The sequence below is a fragment of the Bos grunniens genome, chromosome 15, assembly GCF_055505025.1.
Source record: "Bos grunniens cultivar Pamir isolate PY7600 chromosome 15, Bosgru_T2T1.0, whole genome shotgun sequence".
Classification (NCBI taxonomy): domain Eukaryota; kingdom Metazoa; phylum Chordata; class Mammalia; order Artiodactyla; family Bovidae; genus Bos; species Bos grunniens.
The window spans coordinates 46445648-46463394 of record NC_141179.1 but is presented as its reverse complement, the minus strand read 5'-3'; the positions used below and the strand labels follow the sequence as shown (position 1 = coordinate 46463394).

At 40.3% G+C, this 17747-nt stretch overlaps 1 protein-coding gene across 1 annotated transcript; it reads left to right on the top strand.

Moving 5' to 3' along the window:
* The first annotated feature begins 5419 nt into the window (after positions 1-5419).
* On the top strand, positions 5420-9751 carry LOC147357849 (olfactory receptor 6B9-like). Its single transcript, XM_086340360.1, has one exon. The coding sequence runs from the start codon at positions 5438-5440 to the stop codon at positions 6380-6382; it is 945 nt and encodes a 314-aa protein (XP_086196486.1). The 5' UTR covers positions 5420-5437; the 3' UTR covers positions 6383-9751.
* The last annotated feature ends 7996 nt before the right edge of the window (positions 9752-17747 follow it).

Below are 17747 nucleotides of genomic sequence, written 5' to 3'. Positions count from 1 at the left end.
AGTAGAGTTTGGAATTTCAAAAATACAGTGTTAAAGAAAAAAAGAAAAAAAAGTCAAAAAAGTTATAAAATATATATATATGAAGTTTGCCTTAAAAAAATAGGGTCTGTCTCTTTTTTCTTGCTAAGTAATAGTAGGTTATAAAAGTGAAAATTAAAGGAATAATAGAGGACTTAAAATTCTTTAAAAAATTTAAAAAAAAAGAAAAAATGATCGTAAAAATAGTAAAAATATATCTAGGACTTTCTCTAGTTTTGTTGTGGGTATTGTGGGTTCAGTTCATTTTCGGCTAGTTCCTTGGTCCGACTTATATTTCTCAAGATCTATAGGCCCCTTCTTATGAAGTCGGTACTAACCACAGGGTTTTAATCTATTGCCTGTAGCTTACAAGGCGGTTCCCTCTGTTATAGCTTCTTCTGTTTGCTGGTCTCTTCAGTGTCTGGTTTCTGCCCTGACACAAAGGGGATGGTGGAGGACACTTTTTTTTTTTTTAGGCTCACTTGTTCAGTCGCCCTGTGGGGAGGGAGGGACCCTGCAAACAAATAACACTGGCGTGTGCTCGCAGTGTCTCTGCCACACTGGGCCTGCCCCCGCTCACGGCGTGTGTAGCCTCCCTGCCCACACTGCTCAGGCTCTAGGTTGCTCCACTGGGAACCATGTGTGGCTGGCCCTGGGCTGCTTGCACCTCCTAGGTCCAAGCCGCTCAGGTTCAGGCACTCGGGTAGTCCTCAGAGGCACAGACTCGGTTGGGCCTGCGTTTTGTGCCCTTCCCAGGTCCAAGCAGCTCAGGTGATGAGGTGTTTGGTAAGCGCGATTCCTGAGACTTATCACCTCCCCGCTGCTCAGTAATCTAGGTGTACAACCGGCGCACCTTCTCAGGCAGATGTTGACTGTCTAGACCCCCAAAAAGTTTTAGTTAGCAAAGAAGCCTGCTTACAGTTTTATAGATAATGTCTCTCTGGGGCTGCGAATGCCCCCTTCTGGCTCTGGCTGTCTGTCACCGGAGGGGGATGGTCTGCAGCCAGCTATCTCTGTTCAGTCCTTTGTTCCGGCGAAGGCCTGGCGGTGTCTTAGGTTAGGGCTGGCTTTTCATGTGGTAGATATCCCACAGTCTGGTTTGCTAGCCCAAATTATTTCGCTCAGATAGCGCTCGGGGTATTCAGGCCAGATCCTTACTCTAAGCGATGCAGCCCGCGCCAAGCCTCTCCGCCCAGCCCCCGCTTGCTAGTGGTGTGTGCAGGCGTCTGCGCTGCTTCTCCGCTGGGGGAGTTACCGTAGGGCTCCTAATCGATGAATTTGTGGGGGAGAAAGTGTTCTCCCCGTCCTACTCCTCCACCATCTTAGCTCCTCCTCTGTTACCCACTTTTATGAGTAACTAAACTGAGGGATAAGGACAATTTTCTACAACCAAATATCTTAAAAATGGTAGAAACTTGATTAGGAACCAGATCTTTTGACTGCAGAGCCAAAATCATTTCCCTTCATACTACATCTAAACTGTCTTTCTGCCATGAGTCTGGAATGAGACCATCTTAATGAAACCTTTTCCATGCTCCTAATAGAAAGTTTCTCACAATGGAGTTTCTAGAGCATTTTGTATCTCTCATAGCTCATGTCACATTCTACCCTCACTGTAGTTTGTAATTCTCACTTTACTTACAACACTAGAGGTTTCCAGAAGGTAGAGACCATGACTTACAAATTTTTATTTCAAAGAATGTATAAGCCAATGCACTATATATAATATGAGTCCAATAAATGCAGAAAACATTTTATCTAAAGAATAATGAAGTGAATATCTTCATTAACCCACTTAGATTTCTTATCTTGATTTTAGAGTATTTCATATTGCTTCAGGAGTAAAAGGAATCAACTATATTATACACACAGATACAGACAGATGTGGTCCAGTTAAAAGGGTAATTGGTAAATGGATGGAGATACATCATCCCTGTCCAGGTCTCCTGGATATAGTTTGGCAGTGTAGACATTGTTTCCCTAGAGCCAGGACAGATAGAGTACAAGTGAGCCTCCTGGGAGGAAGGCATGGGTAAAACGTAGGTAAGTGTTAAGTATATTCTACCTTGGCTCCAGTCGTCCAGTCTTAGTGCTGCAACACCTACCATGCAGTCTAAGCAGAGACCAGACATGGATCTTCAGGAAGCATACAAATATGCAGACCAGTGTGCTTTATCATGATCAGTGCAAAGGTCTGAAGGATTTCCCATTATCAGAAGAGAACAAATGGGTCATGGTGAGCATTTGGAACTACCAGGAGAGACTGGTTGATCCCTGAAGGAAGCTTCAAGGAAAATGAGGAGGGACTTGGGGGAAATGGCAGCAGGCTCCACTCCTGAACAGAAGAAAGGGTGTTGGGGAAAATGGCAAGAAATAAAGATTCAGGGTACACTGGGTATTTACCCTAGGGGAAATTGGGGCCAGTGGAAGGTCTTTTAGGTGTTGGAATAGGATATGTGTTTTGTTTTAGAAGACTCTTAGTCTCAAAGAGACTCTTGTTCTCTTTGAGAACAAGAACAAGGACTAAAAAATGTTCTATAGCACAATGAAAGGGTTTCTTTCCTTGGATACTACAGAGATCTCAAAGCTCAGTGCTCGTAGTTTTGAATGTCAGGAAAATAGTTTCTCTGCAATTCTTCATGCTTCAAAATAGATCCTACTGAGAAGTATATTTGTGTACCTCCAAAGAAAGTGGAGGGGAATATGAAGTAGGAGCAGTAGAGTTGGATATATGATCATAATACATTAAAGAGAAAATAAGGAAGCTCTGGGTGATCTCAAACTCATACCTTTTCAAAGATGCTATAGCCCTATACTCAAGGAAATTAGAGTTATTTTATTTCATAGGATATCATGGGAAAAGTGAGTAAAAGACAAAGAATGCATGACTGTGTTTATGAGGATGCATGAGTTTTCACTCAATGTGAGCATGTGTCGTTGAGTAAATATGTATAAATGTTGTGTGACAAAATTTAATAACGGATAATGCATGTAGCAAATAACCAGGGACCAAGTCTTATATTAAGTTCCTTACTAGCAATATCACATTTAATTCTCACAACTCAATCCAGTAAACTGACACTATTATAATGTTCTTAATTTAGAGGAGATGGTATGAAAGTAAATATTTGATAAGTGATCTGTGCAGTATTACACAGCTACTAGGTACTGAAACTGATACTAAAATCTTGCTCTGACCCTAAAATCAATGTTCTTAACTGGTGTGCAAAGGTGAGTGTGTAAGAAATTGTATAGCTGATGATTAAAATGTGAAATGTTACACACATCCCAAACAGTAGGTGCCACTATATTGGTGCAACTTCCTATGGGGATCTCAAAATTGATCCTTTTCCTTAGAAATAGCATTTGGTCAAAGGCACTGAGGAACTGGGCAAAGAGCTCCTTACTAGTAAACTAGATCAGGAGTGAATGAAGGGATATCAGGCTGATGGTAAGAGGCAGTCTCTTCCCACTCAATAAGCACTGAGTTCTGCTGATGTGTGCTACTCTGGAAAGGAGGCGGTAGTGCCAATAAAATGTATTTCTGCATCTCAGTATTCAGTCCCTTGCCACAAGCCATGGCCTGAAGATAGGTAGTCCTGCGAAATTTCTGGGCAAACCTTGATTGACCTCCAATCCTTCACATGACAAATGAATAGTATGGTTGACAAAAAATTTGGCAGAAAGAATGATTAACGGTTTGAAGATAGGACTAACTTCAGCTTTATGGAAGACGGAGGCATTTAATGGATATACATAGTATTTATGTGTTTTCAAGCTGTGAATCTGTGGTGACCTCATTCCTTGCTTGCTGGCTTGGTTGCTAAGTTGCTCAGTCATGTCTGACTTTTTGTGACCCCATGGGCTGTAGCCCACCAGGCTCCTCTGTCCATGGGATTCTCTAGGCAAGAATACTGGAGTGGGTTGCCATTTCCTTCTCCAGGGGATCTTCCTGACCCAGGGATTGAACCTGTATCTCTTATGTCTATTGCATTGATAGGTGGGTTCTTTACCACTAACACCACCTGGGAAGCCCTCATTCCTTAATACAGATTAAAACAGTTTTACTAGCTCATGAATAGTTCTGCCCTCTCATGGTATAAGACCCATCTCTCTATGTACTGCATTCATGTTCTTTCCTGTCTTTCCTCCCACTCAGGGCCAGAACTTGAGGTAATGGCAGATATTTAGAGAGCCTGACCTACCAAGTATTCTATCCAGTGTTCTCATATCTGGTGGATATGCTTGCTATAAAAGTACCCTGGTTGTGCAAAGCCAGGGTGTATCCAAAAATCTATAGCCTGATAGACCAGAGTCTCCTGCCACTAAAGATGCTGAGATCACATTCCTCTGCACCTTACCTATTTCTTTTGCATCTCAAGGCTCCAAGGGATTGATTCATTAGTTTACTTTTTAATTCATGTTTGTTTAATATTAATGTGTTTGCAAATCATTGTCATAGGCACTGCTCATGGTCATAAAGGACAGAGTCCGAGTTTTGGAAAATTGCAGTGTGGTAGAGAAAAGTCTCAAGGTGTAAGGGGTTTGTGCACGGGAAAAAAATGCTGTTGACTAGACATTTGACCTAGACACTTGACCTCGATTTGGTGAGATGACCCTTAGATAAAACCCCGAACTTTGAAATTAGCAGATAAAGATTGGGGAATGGGCATAGCCACAAGAGGGAAAAGTCATGCAAAGTGTGAGAGCAATCACAGTGAGCTTGGGGAGAAAGTAGCTGAGTATGTCTCAAACGTAGTATACCAGTTATGAGGGTCAAAAGAGATGAGGCTAGGGCAATAGGTTGGGGTCAAATTAGAGAAAGCCTATGTGTAGTGACAAAAACTCTTTCCTTTTTTATCTAAAAGCAATTAGAGAGTCATTAAGGAATTATCCAAGAATTATTATTGATTTTTTAATTTCCACAGACTCTACTCTGAAGAAACTGTGTGGGATTATTGGACTATGGGCAATAAATCACTTCAATATTGATTCCTTGAGCGTTCTCTGACATGTTGTCCTACACATTTCCTTTCAGGCAGAAAAAAATGTCTTTGTGCTGTGAGTTTCTAAGTAAAGAGACCTGAAACCAGCAAAGGAGACACTATCAGTCCATGGTCATGGACAAAGGAGTCAGGCATGACATGGAGAGTGACATTCAAATATTTCATCAGGTGAGGAAAGTTACAGACCGGAGTGCACTTTGATTCTGGGATATTTTCATAACAAATAAAAAAATCTTTGATGGAAAAGTATGCTTCACGTTGGAAAATGACTTCATACTAACAGAGATTATTTTATGAGTCTCATTCCCAGGAAAGACTGATTTATTAACTTATACTGGTCTCCTCTTCAATGCCATAGTCATTTATTTGTGATGTTGTCATAGAAGACTTCCTGCCTCTCAGAGCTCTTAGTCATGCTGGGGAGAAACATCACTCTGGTGAGTGAGTTCATCCTAGTGGGCTTCCCCACCGTCCCCTGGCTGCAGGTCCTGCTCTTCTCCCTCTTCCTTGTGGTTTACTTGCTGGTGGTAGTAGAGAATCTTGCCATCATGCTCACTGTCTGGGTCACTGGCTCCCTCCATAAGCCCATGTACTATTTCCTGAGTAGCCTGTCCTTCCTGGAAGTCTGGTATGTCTCTGTCACAGTCCCCAAGATGCTGGATGGATTCCTCCTGCAGAGACGGTGCATCTCCTTCACAGGCTGCATGACCCAGCTGTACTTCTTTATCTCGCTTGCTTGCACGGAGTGTGTACTTCTGGCAGCCATGGCCTATGACCGCTATGTGGCCATCTGCCACCCTCTCAGATACCCAGTCATCATGACCACAGGTCATTGTGTACAGCTGGTGGCTTTTTCCTATATGAGTGGTTTCATGGTCTCTGTATTCAAGGTCTATTTTATTTCACATGTCACTTTCTGTGGCTCCAATGTCATGAACCACTTTTTCTGTGACATCTCACCAATCCTCAAACTGGCCTGCAAAGACATGTCCACAGCTGAGCTAGTGGACTTTGCTTTGGCTGTTGTCATTCTTGTCTTCCCTCTCGCCACTACCATCCTCTCCTATGTCTACATTGTCTCCGCCATTCTGCGTATACCCTCCACCCAGGGAAGGAAGAAGGCCTTCTCCACCTGTGCATCCCACCTCACGGTAGTCATAATTTATTACACAGCCATGATTTTCATGTATGTTCGGCCCAGAGCTATTGCTTCATTTAATTCCAACAAGCTAATCTCGGCTGTGTATGCAGTCCTCACGCCCATGTTAAATCCATTCATCTACTGTCTGAGGAACCAGGAAGTCAAGAATGCTATCAAAAAGACAGTGGGTGTTGGCCAGTGCTTCCTGCTCAGCTGAGGCCTGCTGCCTTGAGGAGGAGACTGATCCAGCAAGGAAGACATTCCCTTCCAATTGGGAAGTCAACACTTCCCATGGTTCTGCTTCCAATGGTTGTGCATGCTTACTTGCTCTATAGATCTAGATTCTTAAAGTAATCACAACATTTGAAGACAGAAAAAATTTAAAAACAGAAACAAAACACATTATTTACTGCTTTACTCTTTTGTTGATGTTATTTAGTCACTCAATCTTGTCTCTTTGTGACCCATGGACTGCAGTAGACCAGGCCTCCCTCCCTGTTCTTCACCATCTCCCAGAGCTGCTCAAACTCATATCCACTGAGTCGGTGATGCCATCAAATCATCTTGTCCTCTGTCATCCCCTTCTCCTCCTGCCTTCAATCTTTCTCAGCATCAGGGTCTTTTCTAATAAGTTGGCCCTTCGCATAAGGTGGCCAAAGTATGGGAGCTTCAGCTTCAGCATCAGTCCTTCTAATGAATATTTGGGATTGATTTCCTTTAGGATGGACTGGTTTGATATCCTTGCAGTCCAAGGGACTCTCAAGAGTCTTCTCCAACAGCACAGTTCAAAAGCATCAATTCTTTGTCATTCAGCTCTCTTTATGGTCCAAGTCTTACATCCATACATGACTACTGGAAAAACCATAGCTTTGACTAGATGGACATTTGTCAGCAAAGTAACATCTCTGCTTTTTAACACACTGTCTAGCTTTGTCATAGCTTTTCTTCCAAGGATCAAGTGTTTTTTAATTTTGTGGCTGCAGTCACCATATGCAATCATTTTGGAGCCCAAGAAAATAAATTCTGTCACTGTTTCATTGCCATGAAGTGATGGGACCAGATGCCATCATCTTAGTTTTTTGAATGTTGAGTTTTAAGCCAGCTTTTTCACTCTCCTCTTTCACTTTCAACAGAGACTCTTTAGTTTTTCTTCACTTTCTGCCACAAGTGTGTTGTCACCCTCATATCTGAAGGTATGATATTTCTCCCAGCAATCTTGATTCCAGCTTGTGCTACATCCTGCCTGACATTTCACAGAATGTACTCTGCATATAAATTAAATAGGTGACAATATACAGCCTTGACGTACCCTTTTCCTAATTTTGAAGCAGTTGATTGTTCCATGTCCAGTTCTAACTCTTGCTTCTTGAACTGCATACAGATTTCTCAGGAGGCAGGTCAGGTGGTATGGTATTCCCATCTCTTGAAGAATTTTCCACAATTTGTTTTGATCCACATAGTCAAATGCTTTAGCATAGTCAATGAAGCAGATGTTTTTCTGGAATTCTCTTCTTTGTCTATGATTCAATGGATGTTGGCAATTTGATCTCTGATTCCTCTGCCTTTTGTAAATCCAGCTTGAACATCTGGAAGTTTTTAGTTCACGTACTGTTGAGACCTGGCTTGGAGAATTTTGAGCATTACTTTGCTAGTATGTGAAATGAGTGCAATTGTGTGGTAGTTTAAACATTTTTTTGGCATAGCCCTTCTTTGGGATTGGAATAAAAACTGACCTTTTCCAATTCTGTGGCCACTGCTGAGTTTTCCATATTTGTTGGCATATTGAATGCAGCACTTTCACAGCATCATCTTTTAGGATTTGAAATAGCTCAGCTGGAATTCCATTACCTCTACTAGCTTTGTTCATAGTGATGCTTCCTAAGGCTCACTTGACATCACATTCCAGGATGTCTAACTCTAGGTGAGTGATCACATCATCATGGTTATCTGGGTCATGAAGATCTTTTTTGTATAGTCTGTGTATTCTTGCCACCTCTTCTTAACATCTTTTGCTTCTTTCAGTTACACACTCTTTCTGTCCATTGTTGTGCTCATCTTTGCATGATTGTTCCCTTGGTATCTCTAGTTTTCTTGAAGAGATCTCTAGTCTTTTCCATTCTATTGTTTTCCTTTATTTCTTTGCATCGTTCACCCAGGAAGGCTTTCTTATCTCTCCTTGCTATTCTTTGGGATGCTGCATTCAGATGGGTATATCTTTCCTTTTTTCCTTTGCCTTTTGCTTTTCTTTTCTCAGTGATTTGTAAGGCCTCCTCAGACAGTCATTTTGCCTTTATGTTTTCTTTTTCTTGGAGATGGTTTTGATCACCACCTCCTATACAATGTCATGAAACTCTGTCCCTAGTTTCAGGCACTCTATCAGAGCTAATATCTTGAATCTATTTGTCACTTTCACTATATAATCTTTAATCTTTGAATGTATTTAATATGCACTGTATATGACAATATATTCCTTGAAATGAGAGAGCAACAGTAAATACGAACATATGTAAAATGGTTTTATTAATACTTTACACAAGATAGTCTATTTTATTCTCAAAATGCCTCCATGAGTTAGTTATGATTAGATACTTGATTTTAAATATCAGGAAAGTGAAACATACACAGAGATATTTAAATAAGTTACCTGAAATTGTGTACATAATAAATATCAAAACCATTATTTGAACCCAAAGAATCTAGCTTTTAACCACTGTGTTAAGTAATATATGAGTCTGTGATCATAGCTCTCAGAGAGACTTTTGTTAACAACATTGATGTCTCGATCAAGCAATTCAGTACATAAGATTTGTAAATGTGATGAAAAGACATGATGGTGTGGTAGTGATGGTGATGATAGTGCTCTTTGCAATTATACTGGGCTATTGATGATCAACTACCATTGATAAAAATAATAATTTTGAGCATTTCTCAGTTCTCATCCATGTTTGAAAGTAAAAAAAGTAAAAGTGTTAGTCACTCAGTTGTGTCCAAATCTTTGTAACCCCATGGACTGTAGCCCACTAGGCTCCTCTGGCCATGGAATTCTCCAGGCAAGAATACTGCTGCTGCTGCTGCTGCTGCTGCTAAGTCACTTCAGTTGTGTCTGACTCTGTGCGACCCCATAGACGGCAACCTACCAGGCTCCCCCCCGTCCCTGGGATTCTCCAGGCAAGAACACTGGAGTGGGTTGCCATTTCCTTCTCCAATGCATGAAAGTGAAAAGTGAAAGTGAAGTCGCTCAGTCGTGTCCGACCCTCAGCAACCCCATGAACTGCAGCCCATCAGGCTCCTCCGTCCATGGGATTTTCCAGATAAGAGTACTGGAGTGGGGTGCCATTGCCTTCTCCGAAGAATACTGCAGTAGGTAGCTATTCCTTTCTCCAGGGGATCTTCCTGACCCAGGGATTGAGCCCAGGTCTCCTGCATTGCAAGCAGATTCTTTACGGCCTGAGCTACCAGGAAAACCCTTCAAGGACTATAAGAGCTTATTTCTTATTACAGGGATGGGATCAGTATTTTCATGAGGGATGAAAGAATCAGTATTAATTTAACTTTTGCTGTTGATATGTATCTCTTGAGACACTCCCTTCTGGGCTCTTGGATTCTTGTGGCCTTTCATGCTATATATGACTATTGTAAGCAAACTAAGAGAATAGCATTACAACAGTATATGCTTGAGCTGAAACCCTCAATATATCAATATAACATGTTATGTACTATGCTGCTGCTAAGTCACTTCAGCCGTGTCCGACTCTGTGCGACCCCATAGACGGCAGCCCACCAGGCTCCCCAATCCCTGGGATTCTCCAGGAAAGAACACTGGAGTGGGTTGCCATTTCCTTCTCCAATGCATGAAAGTGAAAAGTGAAAGTGAAGTCACTCAGTCGTGTCCGACTCTTCGCAACCCCATGGACTGCAGCCTACCAGGCTCCTCCACCCATGGGATTTTCCAGGCAAGAGTACTGGAATGGGGTGCCATTACTATAGGTGAAAACAAATACAAATTTTCTAAGGCAAATGCAAGTCTTATATATTATTATGGGACCTGCTGACTAGATAAGAAAATATAGAATACCAAGAAGAATTCTACAAAATTGATCAAGCTGAGGTTAAAATATGAAAACAATAATCAGAAAAAGCTATTATGACTCCACATTTTGTTAATTTAAAGTTGCAGTCTAAAATTTGTCTCCTTTATATTCTAAGCCCCTTGAATATATTATTCAACATTCCTGTATTAATCTTTCTTATCTATTGCTTTTGAAATGTTACTCTACTATTTAGTAATTCTTAATTTGTATTAAATAGCATCTACTCATTCTAGTCTTTTTTAAAACTTTTTATTTTATACTGGAGTATAGTTGATTAAAATAGTGCTAGCCTCAGGTGTACAGCAAAGAGATACAGCCACACATGTACACATATCCATTCTTTCACAAGCTCCCTTCTCATCTAGTTTGCCACATAATATTGAACAGAGTTCCCTGTGCATTTATTTATTATTTTAGAATCACTCTACCATTCATGAAGCTCAATAATGTCTGACTCTTTTGCCACCTGAGCCAAATCAGCCTTATTTTTACTGATCTCCAATATGAAACATCCATTCTGATATTAGTCCCTGCAGCACACTCAGTAACTATAATATACTCATCTTTCTTAACTTCATTCATTCATTATTTCTTGTGCCCCTATTTCTTGCCAAGCTCTGTGATAGACTACAGTGGACAACAACTACCAAAAAAACACAGAGTCTTCCTTCTAATAGCTCAGAGATAAGTGAGGAAGATAAAGGCACAATTGCCTCCAGCGTTAAGTGTGATGATATGAATACAGGGTTCTTTGGAAACAAATAATAGTTAGACCTAGGATGATCAGAGAAAATATTCCAGTAGAAGTAGCAGTTAGGCTAACACTTACAGGAATTAGATAGATGAAAATGGTGGACAGTAATAAAGATCAGGGCTTGCAAAGATGGAAAAGGGCAAGAGTCAAGAGAGGTACCAACACACTGAAGAACCTGAAAGATGACCAACGCAAAGCGACATGATGAAGAAAAGGGTCACAGGAGGAAGTAGATTCATGTTCACTAACCCAAATATTACTAATCTGTGAATTCCTCTTACCATGCAGGTTTGTGGATATACAGTAAGTTCTGCAGAGGGATTTTCAGTCTCCACAAGCACTAGCTCTTCAGCTTGTTGCATTTTTATCAGGTGACTGGCAGTCACTTACACAGTGAAGCAGGGACAGGGGGCATTGTCTTTCACTATTCAGCCTCGACCAGAGCACCTCTTCATTTTGAATGACAGATGGCAGTTTGTGCTTGACTCTGAGGATGTTGTGAGTTTCTCTAGCGCAGAAACTAACCTTATTCATCCTTGAAGCTATAATACCAGCCTCAGCACCTGACACTGTAGATAGATACCTGACTGTCTGTTTCCCAGGTTTAAGCTAGTTTACTGCCCAGAACTACTTTTTCACTTTCCCCCTTTTAGGTTGCATTTCTTGTCTTATCACAGTAAATTAGACTAAAAGATCTGTAGAAGAATTTCCCCAATATATTTTCCCAGTTGCTTCCATTTCACACACTCAGGTTTACTATCTTCTAATAAATAGCACAATCAGGCTTTTAAAACAGCCTCACTGGCAAGTGGGTAAGTGGAAAAATATTGGGAAAGTACATGATCTTGTGAGGCAAATATTCAGCTCAAGACTACAGCATTATCAGTAGTTAAATTTGTAGCTTTTGCAGCAAATTAGAATTTTGGTTTCTTTGAGCTTCAGTTTCCTCAGCTGTTGAAAGTAGATCATAATATCTACTTCCAAAGTTGATATGAAGATTAAATGAAATGGATATATGTGAAGACACCTGGTACAGTGTTTGACACATACTATTCTACATTATCCAACAAAATACAAGGTACAGGATTGCTCATAAGATCTTTAAAACTCAACTAGAACTGCAAGTCATCTATGACTATTTTTCTGTTTCTTCCAACTTCCTGCTTCTGCTGACTTGTCTCCACATCTATCAGGAGGAAATGACTCTAGTTGTGTGTAACTTGTGTTCAGAGTGATGATATCTTGGTTGTAACACTTTTTAGACTCTTATACTGATAATGATTCAAATATACATCTTATTTAAAACACTAGATTATGTTTCTTTATGTCTCACAGTTACTAAAAGTTACTATCATGCATTCAGTGATCAATAGATATATGAGGAATAAATCCCTGTCTGAATGTCAGACTTCCAACTGATAGCCACAGTGTCCATAACTTCCACATTTTTTGGCTTAGTTCCAATTTTTAAACATTCTATTCTCTCCAACTCCTCTAATTTTTAGATTGAAGCAAACATCATGTCTTTCTTCATACCCATTTCAATATTTTCTACCATGTTAAGGCTGGAAAGCTTAAAATTACAGACCTCAGGTTTTTATTAATATTTAGGTCCCTGTATGGTGCATTTATATAACACTTTGATTCCCACATAAATCACAGGCAGAAGGAGTCAGTGTGTGGGACATTCATTTAGCTGGTGTGGCTTATGGCCAAAGTTCTGCAGAAAACAGATTTGGTTCATGAGCCATAGACAGGAAGCAGCAGCAACAGCAACAGTTTTCTGTTTTGTGTCTGAGACAAGGTGGTAGTGGGGTTGTTTCTGGGGTTCATCCTAAACTCCTGAACTCCAGCCTTCTCAACGACTTCACAATAATCAAATTCTCTTTCTGTTTAAGCTACCTAAGATAAATTTGATTACCTGTAACACAACATTGACTGATACAATCACTCCCTGAGGAAATTTTTATTTATTATGAACCTTAATTTTCTTGTTTGGAAATTGGGAGTATTAGTAACATTTTATAGAGTTGTTGAAAGTGTTAAATTAGATAACAAGTCTGTGAAGTCTTTAAAACATAGCAGGCACACACGGATCATTAATGTCAGCTTCTACAGAGAGTTGCTGCTTTTTCGTATTCACAGATGTCTGTACAACCCTACTGATAGCAGTCTTTGCACTTTAAAAATAGAGATATCCTTAATCAATTGATTAACTGGGGTCTTTCAGATTAAAAGAATTAAAATTTAGAATAATTCAAAGATTTATGGCTTGAGAGATTGAATGGATAACTTTACTATTTCCTGAAGTATCTGGAATTATCCTAGAACTCCAGTGTTTCAGCTACTGATAAATCTGAATCAGTCAATCTGATGGCTGTTGAGAAGCAGAATTCTTTTTAAGCATACATGTAAAAATATGACATAAACCCCTATATTAAGTGAATAATATAAACACAGTAGTAAGTAAATTCTTACCTATTGGATTTTATAATTATTTCACCTAGTTTTATTTTTACTAAAGGCTATTAATAAATTGATATACTCTTTAAACTTTCTCTTTGTTTTTATAAAAATAAAATTTTAAAACTTTCTCTTTGTTCTGATTCATGAATTTTAGCCCAGAAAATATGATCCCATGAATGCTTTATAGACGACATCAAAATTCTACCTATCAATATATTTATGTTTGTTAATCTTATCTCTAATAGACAAGCATTTAACAAGAAGTTGAGAAAATCTCCATATATTGGATAGTAACCATCATCTGCTGTCATAACGCTTGCCATTTTCAAAGAGAGAAATATACAGAGGGGATATAGAAGGCAAAGACATGTTCTATCACATGTTGGATCTGTGTCCTCAGTCTCCCAACTGGTGATCAGGCTGGACCAGATCTGAAACATAAGGTCATTTCTTTTCTTTTTTAAAAAAGCATTTATTTACTTATTTGACCATGCAGGTCTTAGTTGCAGCTCGTGGTATCTTCAATCTTCAATTGGCATGAGGCATCATTTTTAGCTGTAGCATGGAGGATCTATAGTTTTATTGTGCGAACTCTTAATTGAGGCTATGTGGGATCTGGTTCCCTGACCAGGGATTGAACCCAGGCCCCCTACGTTGGAATCTCAGAGTCTTAGCAACAGGACCACTAGGGAAGTTTCCATAAGGTCATTTCTTGTTTTACTGGCCTAACTCCTAGGGTCTGAACAGTCTGCAGCAGTCTCCTTGTACTTTCCCCCAGTGTGTGTGTGTGTTTGTGTGTGTGTTTGTGTGTGTGTGTGTGTGTTTGCACGTGCAGTCTCAGTCATGTCCAACTCTTTGTGACCCCCTGGACCGTAGCCTTCCAGGCTCCCCTGTCTGTGGAATTTTCCAGACAAGAACTGGAGTGGGTTGCCATTTCCTACTCCTGGGGATCTTCCTGACCCAGGGACCACTGTCTAATTATGGCCCATAAGATCTTATCATTCTAATGGTAACAGAGTCATGGAAAGATTAAATGGAGACATGGAAGCAGAAGGTTTTAATCTAATGTTTAGGACAGAGGTGCCATCAGCTGCCTGATCCATGTGCCTTTTGCCTTGTCTCTTGGTCTCCTTTGCTTTAGAACCTTGCTAATTTTCTTCTTGGATCTCTAAGAATGGATATTTCTCCTTCCACACCTCTTCCTTAGATTATTCTAAAAAACTAACATGAGACATGAAGGAGAACAAGGTAAAACAATCCAAAAAAAAGACCCAAGACAAAAGAAGTTAAAAGTTAAAGAGCCAAAATTACCTAATGGCTCAGTTGGTAAAGAATCCATGTGCAATGTAGGAGACCCAGGTTCAACTCCTGGATCAGGAAGATCTGCTGGAGAAGCAATAGGCTACCCACTCCAGTATTCTTGGGCTTCCCTTGTGGCTCAGCTGGTAAAGAATCCGCCTACAGTGTGAGAGACCTGGGTTCGATCCCTGAGTTGGGAAGATCCCCTGGAGAAGGGAAAGGCTACCCGCTCCAGTATTCTGGCCTGGAGAATTCCATGAACTGTATAATTCATGGGATTGCAAAGAATCAGATGTGATTGAGCAACTTAAAAAAAAAAAAATTGCTTTACCGACCAAAACGTGATGCCCTAGCCCTGTGTCTAACTGTTTCTTTTTGATGTTCAGGGGTACTTATCTCCTGAGTGGGGTAAGTGGAGGTGGAGAGAAAGTTCTCTTTGGCGCTTAGTGTGTACTGTTAACTCTGTTAAATACTCTTTTGGGTATTTTGATCCTCTCACCAGCACCCCCTTTGAATAATATTAATGCCTTAAAGTAATAGGTCATGAGTCATAGTCATAGTCATAGTCTCCCAGACAGCCAGAGAGTGGAAGAAAACCAAGCTTTAGAACTAAGATTAGGATAAATCACCAGATTGATATTCCATAAAACTGCTACCATTCTGTTTCTCCAACTGATAATCACTCTGTCTAGTGGCCCTAGGAAGTCACTAGGGAAATTTCTTTAACTTCTTCATCACTATTGCTCTTGAAAATCCTATAGCATTTGTGAACCAAATCCCCAAGGATGTGTCTTTTAAAGAACAGTTGCCTCTACTGAGAGCAGTTGACTCATTGAGTCCTGGAATTGTCCAGCTCTAGGTTCTGCCTGAATGAGGTCTGTGGGAAGAGTCATAAAACCAGCCCAAGTTCAATGGCCGAGAAACAGAACAAGAGCAAGAAGAGAGGAGTAGGAAGAGGTATACATTGAATAGATACAGAGAAAAAGCATATAAAACAGCAAAAAATTATCTCTACCACCTTGGGCTCTTACCATCCAAAAGGGGTATCTAACAGGCCAGGAGTCGGACACGACTGAGTGACTTCACTTTCACTTTTCGCTTTCTTGCACTGGAGAAGGAAATGGCAACCCACTCCAGTGTTCTTGCCAGGAGAATCCCAGGGACGGGGAAGTCTGGTGGGCTGCCGTCTATGGGGTTGCACAGAGTCGGACACGACTGAAGTGACTTAGCAGCAGCAGCAACAGGCCCAGAAGTTACTTTTTAAGTTTGGACTTAAAAGTCTTGTCACATATATGTATTAAGTTGATTTTGCCTTTTTTTTTTGAGAAGAAAAAAATTTCCATTTCCCTAATCCATCTGGACCCTAGTATCTTCCCAAAGTGAGGAGAATTACAAAGTCATGGAACTCGAGTTTCACAGAGAAGCAGTTTTCAAGGATTTAGATTAGGTTATCCCAAAACTTCTTTACTTCCCTTCCCTTCCCCCTTTTCCTTTTTATCCCCTAACTTCAAGTCCTTTCAGGTGAAGAGGCAAAGACTCACAGGGGTGGCACAGGTGATTTTCACCAAACACCTCTGTACTGGTCAGAGTACTGGACAGCTGAACCAAGATCTCCAAGCTAGACTCGACCAAGATGACCTACTTCACTTGCGTTCCTAAAGCAAAAAAACAGAGTGCACCATGGTGAGACATCTGATCTTAATAAACATCAAAAATTTATTTGCTTATTTAGTGACAACCATGCTTCAGGAACTAAGCTAGACATCTAGAGATAAAAAGATGACCAAGCTGCAAATAATATAAGATTGGTATTTTCAGGGCATTCATAAATCTAGTAGTGCTGATAAGTAAGCAAAATGATGCATGTTACCATGATATGATGCTCTTTAGTTCAAAATGTTACAAAACCAGAGAGCTGGAGTGATGGGCAGGAGATGGTGATAGCAAGGGGTGGTTAGGCATAGTTTAATAGGGAGGATGAATCTGAGTAGGCATTTACCAGGTAGCAAGATTTAGAATGAATGTCAGGTAGAAGATAGAGTATGTGCAACTGCATAGAGTCTTGAAGGAGGATGTTGCACTAAAACACATCAAATTCTTCAGTGGACCTTGAGCTTGGATTGAGTAGCTGAGAAAGAGTATTAAGAATGTGGGGGCCAGATCCTGAGGCACTTGCTATGCAATGTAGGGAGTTCAGTTGTACAGTATGGTCTGAAGGATTTGAACGGAGAATCACTTGTTTATATTTTAGTAAGATCACTTGGTCTGGAGGCAGGATACTATTTAGTATCTTTATGTGTTTTCTTATACAGGCAAAAGCCCCTGGATATTCCCAGTCCTTTGGAGTGCAAGCCTCCTCTATCTCTTTTGAAACTTGAACTTTTTATTTTCCTTTCCATCTACCTTCCCCCTGAATTGCACAAACCACCTCCCTCTATTTACAATATTCCTCTTGTTCTTATCTAACTTCTTCCTTCTTGAGAAAATGTTTTTCCCATCTGTACTATCTTCTAAGTAATACACATCAATCCATTTGTTTGATTTAGTAGGTGAGTCTATCCTCCTTTCTGAGCCAACATTCTTTTCCTAACAAAGACTTTCAGCTAGGAAATGGTGACTCAGTGAACACGCCAGGTCAGTGGCTGGATTAGAGATCAATATAGAGTGGAGAGAGGTCACACTGATGTAGATACATATAAGGGTCAATGCGGGTTGGGGGAAAGATCATCATGAGTATTAGGATGTCTGGAATATTACATGGACTTAGGAGGCATGTTGCTCAAGACAAGAAAATTAGACAAACCAGATTTTGGAACTTTAGACTGATCTCTAAAAGTTCAGATGGAGTGTGAAGGCTAAATTCAAAAGTGAAGAATTTGTGCCAGAAAGACTTGATTGAAAAGGAAATCGATGTCAGTATGGTCAAGGCCAGGGATCAGGAGAATGGGTAGTACAGAAAGTGGGAAAGAGCA